Source organism: Stegodyphus dumicola, chromosome 4 (assembly GCF_044657685.1).
Source record: "Stegodyphus dumicola isolate Sdum_Otavi_A_Nest chromosome 4, ASM4465768v1".
Classification (NCBI taxonomy): domain Eukaryota; kingdom Metazoa; phylum Arthropoda; class Arachnida; order Araneae; family Eresidae; genus Stegodyphus; species Stegodyphus dumicola.
In genome coordinates, this window is record NC_140771.1 from 153,238,122 (window position 1) to 153,251,310 (window position 13,189).

Consider the following 13,189-nt stretch of genomic DNA (forward strand, 5'->3'; position numbering starts at 1 on the left):
AAATTTAATGTTGTAAAGGGCAAAATTATTTTGTTTCCCAGTTGCTTAATGATTTCACTCCTATATATATATACATATGCCAGTATTGGGCTCAAACACTACTCCTGCATGAGTAATGTCTACATGAGAGTGGAGTAGGTCAAACACTACTCCTGCATGTATATTTCGTTTATTAAATGAAAACTTTAGTTATTTTCCCCTTTTTTTTAAGTGTATTATGTAAATATAAATAAATATATATATATATTCAGAAACAGGTTTGAAACATATTCACATAGATATTAGATTTTTTTTATATGTACATATACAGTATTCTTTATTAGTTCAAAACTGAACTTCACAATATCATCTTCTAAGACACAGGTTCCAAAACTTTTCCATGTCTAGCAGTTCTAAAAAATTATATTCTTGCAGCCCCTAACAAAGTTTCTAAAGAGGGTGAGGAAAAAGAAAACAGTTATGTAATCAAATTTTAATAATAAACAAAAATAAAACATGGAACTAAAAAAAATATTACAAAATTTAATATTTGCATAAATTTTTCAAAACAATAATTAATAACTATTTCTATTCCTCTGTATTGGATATTTTTTTTCAAATTGTGGCACTTTATTGTTAATAGCAATTCGCATATCTGCTTGAGCATCCAAGCAATTTCTGAATTTTGTTTTGATTGACAAAAGAGCATACTTCACAAAGAATTCCTTCACATGCAGAAAGGCATCTTTTTCTTTTGTGATTGTTTTCATGTCTTCACAGAACAAGACATCTTCCATTATAGCAACACTATGCTGTAGCACCCAGACAGGATAGTACTTAATGACGCTGCCTACCATACCAAAAGGTTCGAGTTCAAATCCCAAAGAAGGCATGGATGTTGTAATGTAAGTGTGTAATGGTTGTTTAGCAAGGAGCATTAAAAGCAGAAGGTGAGGCGAAATCCTTGAGAGGTTGGTGGTAGGAGACTTTCTGACCACATTCAGAGCATTCTTCTTCAAAATTCCATTTTGGTGGAAGCTTAGTACTTAGCAAGGCACAGCAATACCTACCCACTTAGATATACAGGTGCTGGTTTTCCTTCAATCTGTCAGGTACTAAAACAAGCTTATTTTTGTTGCCCATCAGTTATTATGAAGGGACAAACAAACATAAGTTTGATTTAGGTAATTCTGATTATAGATGCTAAAATATACATTATGAACATAAACTCTTTAGAACAAAACAATTTCAATAAATATCTATTTGATTTGAATATATTCAAACATCATATATACTAATATTTTCAGATTTTTTTACCATACAATGTTTACAAGAGAAGGATTCGGGAGACAATTACAAATTATTATTATTTTACAAATCTCTGAAAGCTTTTTATCAGTTTCAAAATTATTTGAATGAAACTATTTTGAATTTACTTAAAAAGTCATATTTTCATGCTTTAACTGAGATGCTCACACGTATGTATTCTGACTCAACACAAATTCAAACATTAAAATAAAAATAAGACCAGAAACATATATTATAAAATGTAATTCAATCTAATACATTATTACTAGATGTAAATTAAAGAGTATAAAATTTTAAAATACATATGCAAAATCTGATGTGCACATCACATTACTTATTAAATTATACAAAAACTGCAGATTTTGAAATTTAAAACACTGCTCAGTCTTTGTCACATGGGAGTCAAACTTCTCATAATTTCATTTTTTATAATGAGTATAAAAATGTCCCAGATATTTTTGCAGACATAAGGAAGCTGGAGATCGCATTAAAATAGATTTCGTTATTTGTCAAAATAATTTTAAAAAAAAGTTTTACATTGATAAAACACAACTATTTTCATCATTTAAAGCATTTCAATGATAATTGGGAGTATAGACTAGGGCCAATGATTGTGAAAATTAAGGCTAGGTAAAGGTGTGTGTGTGTATATATACACATTTGGTTCTGGCAATTACAATAAAAAGAGAGATGCACAACTATAGCAGTCCCATATACAATAAACATTCTACGGATAATCTTTTTTAGTTATGTGAGATAAATACATATGTATGTACAGAAATCATTGAAAAAATTCCTTTTGGAAAAGAAGTCGTTTATTCTGTGCATATATACAGATGTTATGCAAAATTATGCATGACTGTATGCATGACTTTATGATAACTCTTATGACAATGCATAAATCGGCAGAGATTTTAAATAAAACTATTAATTTTTTGGGAATCTGACACAGGAGCCCCCCCCCCCCCCAAAAAAAAATTTTTTTAGACAGCAATGTTCAAAAGTAGAGTTTTATTTAAATTTTCTGTTAAAGGTTGTTCTCAAATTTTGTATTTTCTTAATACAATATTTTGATTTACGGTATAAAATGGGTTTATAACCAGAACATTTTAAAGTTCTTAGTCATTCTCAGTTTTACTTGGGACAACAAATTAACAAATGATATTAAAAAAAAAATGTTATTGTAACTTTTTTAAGTTTATTTTTTAACAGTTTTAAGATATTAATATATATTTATTTGTTTTAATAAAAATATGCAGTTTAATTTAAATATTACAAAAGCCTGATGAACAAAACTGAATTAAGAGTATTAATGAACTATTAAAGCAACAGATTAATAACATATTTAATTTTATAGCATACTTCATTTAAAATCTTTCCTAAAGCAGTTTTGAATAATAATGAGAATAAATATGGCACTAGTTTCAATTCACTAAGCATCATCAATTTAAAATTTTTTTTCTCTCACAGTTTTCCTCAAAGCAGCTCTTTTACATAATAGGAATAATTATGCCTACGAACCTATTGGCCTTTCTATACATCTTAACTTTTAATTTTTCTATTTTGAAAGGGTCAACTTTGTGGTAAACTTCCGATTCGTATTCACGACTCCAACTCCAACTTGCTTTATTTGCCGCGATTAACCTGCGAAATCGCAGGTTGTGTTCCGGCTATCGAACTTTGGTGCTTCTAGGAGCGCTGCAGGTAAGGAAATGCCGAACGTAGTTCTCGTGGAGACAGGATAGCAGATGCAGGGGTCGTATTCACGACGCGAACGACCTAATATTAATAATACGACTACGAACAAAGACAGAACAAAGACAGATTGAACAAAAGCTTGGCTACTTTTGAACAATGCACTTGGCTCTAAAATTTATTCTGGTAACCTTACATTGCATCAGCGATTTCGAAAGGCATCATGGGAAAAAGTACACATTTTTCGGTAAACTTCCGGTATCAGGGACTCAGTTATCTGTAAAATTCTTTTTGATGTTTGTGGCTACGAGCTCTTGAACCACGTGTTTGGAATGACATCACTTTTAACTTATTATTTTCATTTATTTAATATGCATTTATTGTCCCTTATTATTTTAACTAATACGTCATTACTTTTAATTATTTACTCATTTTTTTACGATTTATTTTAATTATTTAATCCGTCATTATTTTTAATTACTTTTAATTGATTCCATTACATTTTAATCTGTTTTTAATGAATTTTAAAAATAACTCCACGGCTGAGATTCGAACTCGCTCTATCTGGGATGGGAGTCTAGTGCTTTACCCCTCGCCCAAGCCCTTCCTGTTATCAAACCTGTTATTTTTCTGTTTGGAGCGAAAATCACCATGACGTCAATAGGCTGGGGTAAGGCTACTATAAAGGGGAGCTGAATCATCATCCATTTTGAAGCTAACTTGTTGGTATTCGCTATTGGATTTGCACTGATTTGTTGACATATTTGTGGATTGATTCCAACCTAATTTTCAGAAATATGGGTGGTTGTGCTGCACCAAATTGTTCGAATCAGTCTAAAAATAACTTTAGGATGTTTCGTTTCCCTAGAAATGAAGAAAGACGAAGAAAATGGATAGTTAATTCTCGTCGAGATCAATGGATCCCGGGCCCAGGAGCGTATCTTTGTGAGGTAAGTTCAGCTTCGTATTTTTCCATAGAATGTTAGAAAAATTACTCTTCTTGGTACTTTAAAATATGTATTTTCATTTAACTGTCACTTATTGACGATCAACTGATTTTATAAGTACAAAATCAACTGCGGAATGTGTATGTGTTTGTGCAGTAAAATATCGTTGTTTCTTTTGTTATCGTGAAAAGTTTATACCGTTTGTAAAATTTGTATCATACATTTCATGTAAACTTTGTGCTCAGTTAGAAATCTGATGTATCTTTTTCTTTTCTTTAATTTTACTGTACGATTGGTGATTTAAAGTAGCATTCTATGTTTTGATTCTGATGTATTGTCGCCAAATCGGATATATGATTTTGTTTTTTCTTTATAGTAAGATAAATATATTCTGTATTTTTAGACATTTTTAAGAAGTTAAATATTAATTTAAATATTCGATGAATCGTTTTGATCCCATTATTATCCTTTATTGTAGTAGTAAATCTTAATGTATTTTTAACTATAGGTCCTTTATTTTTAGTGTGTGAGCAGGAAATATGTTTTGAGTAGTTTTACAAACATGATTACTTTTTAAAAATTTTGTTCTATTTTCATAAAAAAAATTAAATTTATCAGAAAATTACATTCTTAAATTAATATAATATATGTAACTGTAATTAAATACTAGTGCTTTTGATTTTAATGTTAAATTTCATGCATGCTTTTGTTAAATATACAGGTACATTTTGAAGAAAATCAATTTGAATGCTCTAGGCAAGATGGGCGTAAAAAACTCAAGCCCAATGCTGTGCCAACTCTTTTCAATGTGCCTAATCCCCCAACAACTGTTGACCCCCACAGCGTCTAAAAGGCATTGGTTTACCAAAGCACCGTTCAGTTACATCCAATTTTTGTAATGTATGTGTTTTTTATTTTTATGGTTTTCATAAAAAATATGTTTTTATTACAAATGGACTAAATTGCTTTATAAAAGAATCAATATATTGAAATTAAGGCATTATGTGATAAAGCTGTAATTACAGTCCCTAAGATTAGATTAAAAAATTAAAATTTTGCTGTTGTTATATATATAATTAAGTATGTACTTTGTTATTATAATCATATATTGAAAATTAGGTATAAAATCTCAATTTGATGTAGTTTTTCAAGGACAGTCATACATGGGTCTGGTTTCTTCAAATTTGCTCCTAAAAGAAAGAAACCTGTATCTGATTGCCTTCAAAGTCAAAAGAGTTTAAATCAAAATTTATATTAAACTAAAGTTGCTTTTTTGCTTAATTTTAAATTCCAGATAAATAGGGAGAAATATGTATTCCAGATAAATAGAGAGAAATATGTATAAGTAAAAGAAATAATATTGAAATTAATAACTTTAATCTTGAGTAATACAATAATATAGTTATAATACATTGATTTAAATGTATATTTTAATGTCTTAAATGTCTTGTCTGAATGTTGTTATTTTTTGTTTAAAAATTTACAAAACTTATTAGGATTATCTATATTATTTATTATTAAAATTACATTAAGTATATTTTATTTATCAGCATTTTCAGGTATCCTTACTTATATGTGTTTCATAATTTTTGCATCTTCAGGGTGGCTTGCTGCACAGTTTACCTTTATCAACTGAAGCAATTTCTGTTGCTGAACCATCTGTTGTAAGTCTTCATTTGAATAGTTATTAAATATTTAGTATTATAAACTTTTTCTAAAAAGTATTAACACTGTATCTAAAATTTAAAAATATGTTAACATAATATTTACTTATGTTTAAGAAGTATGAATGCTATGAACAGTCCAATGTATTTATGCTTTTTTATAAGTTGAAAGTTACTTTTAAAATGGTAATGATTATTTGTATTTATTTTTATCCGATCAGAGTTTATAATTTCTTTCACTTCCACATATTTCATATATTATAATTTCTTTTAGATTCATTTGCCACAACCTTCAGCTTCATATTTTGGAGAAATAAATTTTGCTGCTGAAGTATTTGATGTAAATTGCCATTTTGCACTTCTAAAAAATTTTAATAGTTTTTTAACATCTATTCGTAAACTGTACTATGTTTTTTTTAAATGTTTCCATCTTCATAATCATGCACTTTGTTTCATTTCACCAGTGGTTGCAAATGTGTACATTACAGTACATATCAGGTGTGTTTGCAACAACATTTAGCATTACCATCTGATTAAATAACAGCTGCTAGTAAAGAATCTATGCTATGTTTTCATTTGAGCAGCTATTAAATGTCATATGTTTTACATATATTGATGAATTTTTATACGATTTCTGAAATATGAAATTGTTTGTCTTATGGTTCCTAAACAGCTGTACTATATCTGGCTGTTGTGCTATGGAATTATTTTTGAATTTTGAGTGTTAACAATTTATTAGCTATTTATGAATTATAAAATGTTATGTAAAATAATTATTTCTTAAAATGAATGTAGTTTATATTATCTGTATTTCTAAATTTCTTATGTATATATTTCAGGTTTGTTTGCAAGAACAAGCTTCAACTTCATCTTGTGATAAAATGCCATCTATTTGTGAAGGATCTCATGTAAGTAGATAGTTAGTGTATTATTAAATTGCTTGCTAATACAAAACGTTTCTATAAACTTTTTTTTGGGGGGGGGAAAGGAATGTAATTAATTTCATCAGCATTTACAAATTCTTTGTGTACATTTCAGGTTTGTTTGCAAGAACAGCCTTTAGCCTCATTTTGCAATGAAATACCATCTATTTGTGAAGGCTCTGATGTAAGTTGATAACTAATGTATAATTAAATTGCTTCCTTATATACATTTAAAATGTTCTATAAAGTAATTTTTTGGTAAAAGGAATGTAATTAATTTCATCAATAGTTGAAAAAAAAAAAAAAAAAAAAAAAAAAAAAAAAACAACCTTTAGTCTCATCTTGCAACCAAATTGTAATTAATTTTAATTAATTTCATCAGCATTTGTGAAGGCTGTGATATAAGTTGATAATTTGTGTTAATTGCTCATGATTATGGAGATAATTGATCCCTTGAAAAGCTGGAAATAAATTTTAAAAATCTATTTTTAAGTGAAATAAATTTTAAATATTAGAAAATAAAATAAAAATAATCTAGAAAATGCTGAAAACAATAGAGTCAAATTTAAAAACCCACCACAGTATAGGGAAAGAGACCTGGAAGTTTCATTTTTATTTTGTGGATTTATTATCTGTTTAAGTTTGGCATTTAATCCAAAGGGGCTTTGTCCCTGAAGGACTATTGTTTTCGTTTTGTATTGAAACACTATAAACGGCTGCATCACTTTTCAAATTGTTGCCACCAAATATTATCATCCTGTACTATATTTAAAGAAATTATACAGTGAAGAATCTGCATAAATGCATGTATGTTTTTCGCATTCTGATAAAACAACGGTACCTAGAGCCATCAAATTTTGAATGACTTAATTCTACTGTGAATATGGACATCTGGAAGCCCGAATTTGAAATTCGGAATTTGTTTTAATATAGATTTTATATGGTGTAAAACTTTAACGAATTTTTGATTAACAAACTTGAGGATTTCAAAGCGAGCAATGGCAATGTTTTACAGAAAAGACACTTTTATCTCCAGCGCGTGAGACAATGAATCGGGAATTCTGAAGATATGCTCATTTTAAAATTATCTTGCAATATTGCTGTTGAACTGAATTTTATAGTTTAAGTGCGAAAAACTTGATATTTAATAAATAAAGGTAAAACACAAAATGTTAAAAAAAGCCCCTTTGGGTGTAATTTAAAATCTGAAACCTTTCAGATCTTTTTTGTTTGTTGTGTTCCCCCCCTTATATATGATTTATATATGATTATTCATATAGATTTTTTCTTTATTCCAGGATGTTCTTTTAAGGACTTTTATAAAACAGCAGACTGAATTGATCTAGCTTCTGCAATGCCAGAACAAAATATTACTGAAAGAACTTACAGCAACCAAAAAAAATGAAATTAATGTTTTAAAAAAATGGCATAGCACTGAAATTCAACTTCATGACCTTTAAGTACAGCATGAGGAATTGCTGAAAGGAGTGAAAACATTTCATTCAGATGAACAAATAGCAATATTGAAAATTCCTCGTACAAGCATTGCAAAATGGTCTAACGAGGGAATAATAAAAGGCCTCAAAGTTAGATTTGCCTTGGGCAAGCATGGTTATAATTACTTGCACTGAATAGGTTTTCCTGTGCCTTCATACAGCACTTTAAATAAAAGACTTCAAGGTCTTGAAATGAATTTTGGAGTCATCAGTGACATGATTGAACTTTTGAAAATTAAAGGAGAAAAAATGAATGCTAGTGATAAAGACTGTATTTTATCATTGGATGAAATGGAGATTTCTGGCAATCATGATTTTGATATTTCAAAACGTAAATTTATTGGTAAATGTACATTAGGAAATCAAAAGGGTGCAGGAAATCACTATTTAGTTATTTTACTAAGAGGTCTGAAGCTGAAATGGAAGCAAGTGGTTGCCCATGAGATAACTGGACAGGTAACAGGATGCCAGCTGAAACAACTTGTTGTCAATGTTATCGAAGCTGTCATTTCTGTTGGATTTAATGTTGTTGGTATTGTTAGCGATATGGCAGCAGTAAATAGAAGCCTGTGGAATTCTTTGGGAATATCTGTTTCTCGAAACCAAAGAAATAATTTCACTACTGAAATTAAGGGCAAAATTATTTATGTATTTGCAGATGTGCCACATCTTTTAAAAAATCTCTGGTCTGCAACTCTTAATCATAGTATAAAACTGCCCAGTTATGTTTGCAGTAAAGAAAATTTCATTACTTTGCATGTATCTGCAGGATTTATTAAAAGATATCTGGTTTACTGAAACAAACCAAAATTATGGTTTGAGAACTATGCATCATCTCAGTAAAGAAGACCTCTTCCCCTCACATTTTGATAAAATGAATGTTGCTTCTGCTGTGAGGTTTTTTTTAATTAAAACAGCTGTGGGATTGGAGAAGGCAGTAGCTTTAAAAGAGATAAGCCCTAATGCTCTTACAACAGTATGGTGGATAAGATTTATATGTCAGTGGTTTCAAATGCTATCCTCTAGATGTAGAAAGAACTCAATTTCTGTGACAAATAAAACCAAAAAAATTGAGTTACTTTTTGAATTTATTAATGTTATACAGCTTATAGAAATTGGTAAAGGGTGGAAACCATTACATACTGGTTTGATTCTCTCTACTTTATCAGCCATACAGTTAGCAGAGGCCTGTTTTCTGAATGATTTTCAGTTTATTTTGACCAGCAGATTGACACAAGATGCTCTAGAAAATGTATTTTCTCAGATACACAGAAAAGCTGGTTTGAGGCCAAGTGCTTTGCAAGCTGTGAAAGCATTAAAGCTTATCTGTTTATCTCAGTTTATATCTCACATTAAGAACTCCAGTTATGCTACTGATTCAGATATTTATTTATTAAACTATGCGAAAGATGAATTTGAATTTCCGAAGGAGAAAAAAGCTTTAGAGCCTGTTACCATACCAGAAGTTTCTGACGTATCTCTACAGAATCTCACCCTTAGTGAGGAAAATAACGTCTGTTATATTGCAGGAGCTGCAATAAATTCTGTTTTGAAAAATGCTTGTAATTCATGCTCACAGTTTCTCTTAGTTTGTGAGCAAAATACTCCTTCCATTGATGAAAATAAGCAGTACATAATTAATTTTGCAAATTTAGGTGGGCTTAAATGTCCTTCTCCAGAAATTTTTAAATTGTGCCTTCTGTGTGAAAAAATAATTCAAAATTTTCGAAACGAAATAATACATGGAAATGTAATTATGGATGTGGAATTTGTTAATATGATTTGTAAGAAAGCAGGCGAGGTAAATATTCCCTCCTGTTGCAATATCAAAATAAAGATAATAAAATATTATTTGACTGCCCGTGGAATTGGTCTCAAGAAGCTTCTTCAAAATAAAAGGCAGCAGCGGCAAAGTTTTGCATCTCCTGCTTTTAAAAGGAAGAAAGTAAATTAGAATCTAATCAAGAGTTTAAGAAGTTTTTGCTGTTCAGTTCTGTCTGTAAAAAAGTAGAGTAGTTGTCACTGAAAAATTTCTGCTTGTCTCTTCGAATAATAACTAGGCTGAATGGTTAAAGTTACTTAATGCTGGGAGTTCCATCTTCTGTTCTATTTCCGAACAGGCTGGCTGCATGGTTGGTTTTTTTGTGGGTTTTCCCCATGTGTAATGTGAATACAAGCCAGTTCTCCTTACAAAGTCCTCTACAATAGAAGATCTCATAGTCAGCTAAATCGGATTTACTTTTGTGTGACCTTAAATGAGGCATCAATTGTGAATCTGTTTTGGCATGTTATTAGGAATTTTGAATGAAACATTTATTGCTGTTGTGAAAGAATGATCAACTGATGTTTACCTTACTAATCAATGTCTTATAGTATTGTAATGGCTTGCAGGATTTTTTATAATGTGATGTTGCATATGTTTTACTCTTCTTTGTTACCAAATAAATAGAGTATGTTCCTAATCCGACATTTCTTCTTTTGTACCAGGGTTATGTAATATGATGTGATAATTTGGATTTGTTTATAGAATACATAACAGTATTTTTTGACATTCTAATAGAACCAGTGTATTTTATTTATTTACTTATTGCTTTAAAACAGATTTTGAATCAAGGCTTACTTCCCACCCCTTTGAGTATGCACATAAAACATGTTTAAGCTATATTTATAATATATCAATGAGATATATATAAATGAAATAGGTCTCTTAGGTTAGCTCCTTTAATGGAAAAAGAACAAAATAAAAATTATATACCTTGAAAACAAGAATACTATCTGAATAGTGTTGGCTAAGATTTATTCAAATGGTTTTTTGCATTTATTCAGACATCTCCGCATATAAATGACAATTAATTATATTATATTATCGGGTTGGAGGGAAGTATTTTAAATAGGCAGGTGATTTTTCTTGTAAATAAAAAAAAAATCTGGCTAGCGAGTCAATCGGATTTTTTTTTTGTTTTTTTAGCTGCTGTATAATATAAAAGGTGCCCTTTTTTACCATTCATCATTTACTTGTAATATTTAAAGGGAAAAACATGTCGGCAGATAAAGTGCATTTATTACACTGCATTTTATATGAATTCCAAAAAGGAAGCAACGCATCTGTTGCATGTAAAAATTTATGTGCGGTATTTGGAAAAGATATTGTAAATGTTCGTACTTGTCAAAGATGGTTTAGCAAATTTCGTTCCGGGGACCTGAGCCTCAAAAAAAGTGTTCGATCTGGACGACCATCCAAGATCGATAATGATGTTTTGCGATCCATGTTGGAAAATAATCCACATTTAACAAGTCGAGAAATTGCAGAAGAGTTTGGCATTCATCATACAACAGTTGGAGATCACATTAAATCTCTTGGGTTTGTGTTAAAGCAAAGTTTTTGGGTTCCACATGAATTAACGGAAAAGAATTTGTCTGATCGTGTAAGAATATGTTCATCACATCTGATTAGACACAATGTGGAGCCGTTTTTGGACAGGTAGGTAACTGGAGATGAAAAGTGGATTCTTTACGAGAATATTAAAAGAAAAAAATCTTACTGCAAACCAGGAACACCATCAGCAACAGTTCCAAAACCAAGTATCCATCAACGAAAAGTACTGCTTTGTTTGTGGTGGGACAGGAAAGGTCCAGTGTATTACGAGTTGCCGAAACAGGGAAAAAACATCAACGCGGATCTGTACTGCAATCAGCTGGATAAATTGAATGCAGCTATCAAAGAAGAAAGGCCAGCATTAGCGTCCAGAAAAGGAATAGTGTTCCATCACGATAATGCTCACCCACATACTGCAGTGGTGACACTACAAAAACTGAATGCGTTAGGATGGGAAATCCTTAGTCACCCCCCGTATTCACCTGACATTGCACCCTCTGATTATTACCTGTTCAGATCTCTGCAAAATTATCTAACGGGAAAAAAATTCAAGTCTTTTGAAAGTGTTTCTAAGGCAGTTGCTGACTATTTTAACTCCATGGATGAGAACTTCTACAAAACAGGAATTTACAGGTTACCTGGAAGATGGCAACCGGTTGTAACAAATAACGGAGCATATATAATTGATTAATATTAAACACATATTTTTATAAATGAATTCAAATATTTTCTTTAAAATACGACAGAACTTTCCCTCCAACCCAATAGTTTTAAAAGTAAAACTAATATAATATCATTCTATATAAAGCTGTTTGATGTATAATGGAAAAAATTCAATTACTGCAGTATGTTTTAATAAAATTTGAATATAATAGACTGAATTGCACTACATTAGACAAAAAAGCAAAACATTTTTATTTATTTATCTTTATTTTCACTATGTGTGTTTGTCATATGTTTGTTACTAGAGGACTTATTTTATAGATTTGAAGCTAAATAATATTTTTATGTTTTTACTTATGCAAATTAATTAATAAAAAGAACTGTGATTTAAGTATTGTCTTTGCTGTGATATAGATTGAATCTTATTATGTTATGGAATTATCATTTAAATATTCAGATACGTGTAATATTAAGAGCATATGTATGTAAGTATAATTTTTCCAAGTGTAATAAATAGTAACTATCAACAACAAATAAACTTATAAGTAATAAAAAGTAACTATCAACAACAAATAAACTTATAAGTAAATAGTATCTGTAAATTCTGTATGTAAAGGTATTATCTTTATTTTTATTTATTTGTGTGTGTATTATTTTAATATTGTTTTTAGCTAAATAAAGAACAACAATATATATATATATATATATATATTGTTCTTTATTATTATATATATATATTTAATGGAATTTTTTACTCTATTAAATCTATGAATCCCACAGTCATCTGAGCATTGAAGTAATTTTTATAGCATTCTGCACTTCATTCTAAAAGCATTATAATTTAAAGGTGTATATCCTGAATCAGTATTTAAAATCATAAAGTGTTTAGCAGCTTTTTCTGGAAACACACACAAAATAACATTTTTAACAAATTTACTACAGTAATAGACGTTTGATTCCATGTGAGCAAAATTCAAATAACATATTAAAAATAAAAAACAAGAATTAAAGATTAAATCTTGTCCTAAATTAATGGAGGTTGAGGGATTTCCCTCAACCATATTAAGAATGTGGTTGAGGGAAAGCTCTAGTCAAAAAATACATTTTGAGATGAATAACATTATGCGTGTATTTAAAA

At 29.7% G+C, this 13,189-nt stretch overlaps 1 protein-coding gene and 1 long non-coding RNA gene across 2 annotated transcripts; one reads left to right on the plus strand and one right to left on the minus strand.

The window, feature by feature from the left end:
- Window positions 1-269: 269 nt before the first annotated feature.
- LOC146997725 (uncharacterized) lies at window positions 270-2,852 on the minus strand. The gene is made up of 2 exons (XR_015040522.1): window positions 2,809-2,852; window positions 270-429 (listed from the first exon to the last, which is right to left on the minus strand). It is a non-coding gene; the product is annotated as an uncharacterized LOC146997725 (long non-coding RNA).
- A 911-nt stretch (window positions 2,853-3,763) lies between these two features.
- Window positions 3,764-5,595, plus strand: LOC118183432 (THAP domain-containing protein 2-like). Its single transcript, XM_085814276.1, has 3 exons — window positions 3,764-3,932; window positions 4,651-4,829; window positions 5,531-5,595. Exons 1-2 carry the CDS (start codon window positions 3,780-3,782, stop codon window positions 4,777-4,779), a joined length of 282 nt encoding a protein of 93 aa, XP_085670402.1. The 5' UTR covers window positions 3,764-3,779; the 3' UTR covers window positions 4,780-4,829; window positions 5,531-5,595.
- Window positions 5,596-13,189: the final 7,594 nt, after the last annotated feature.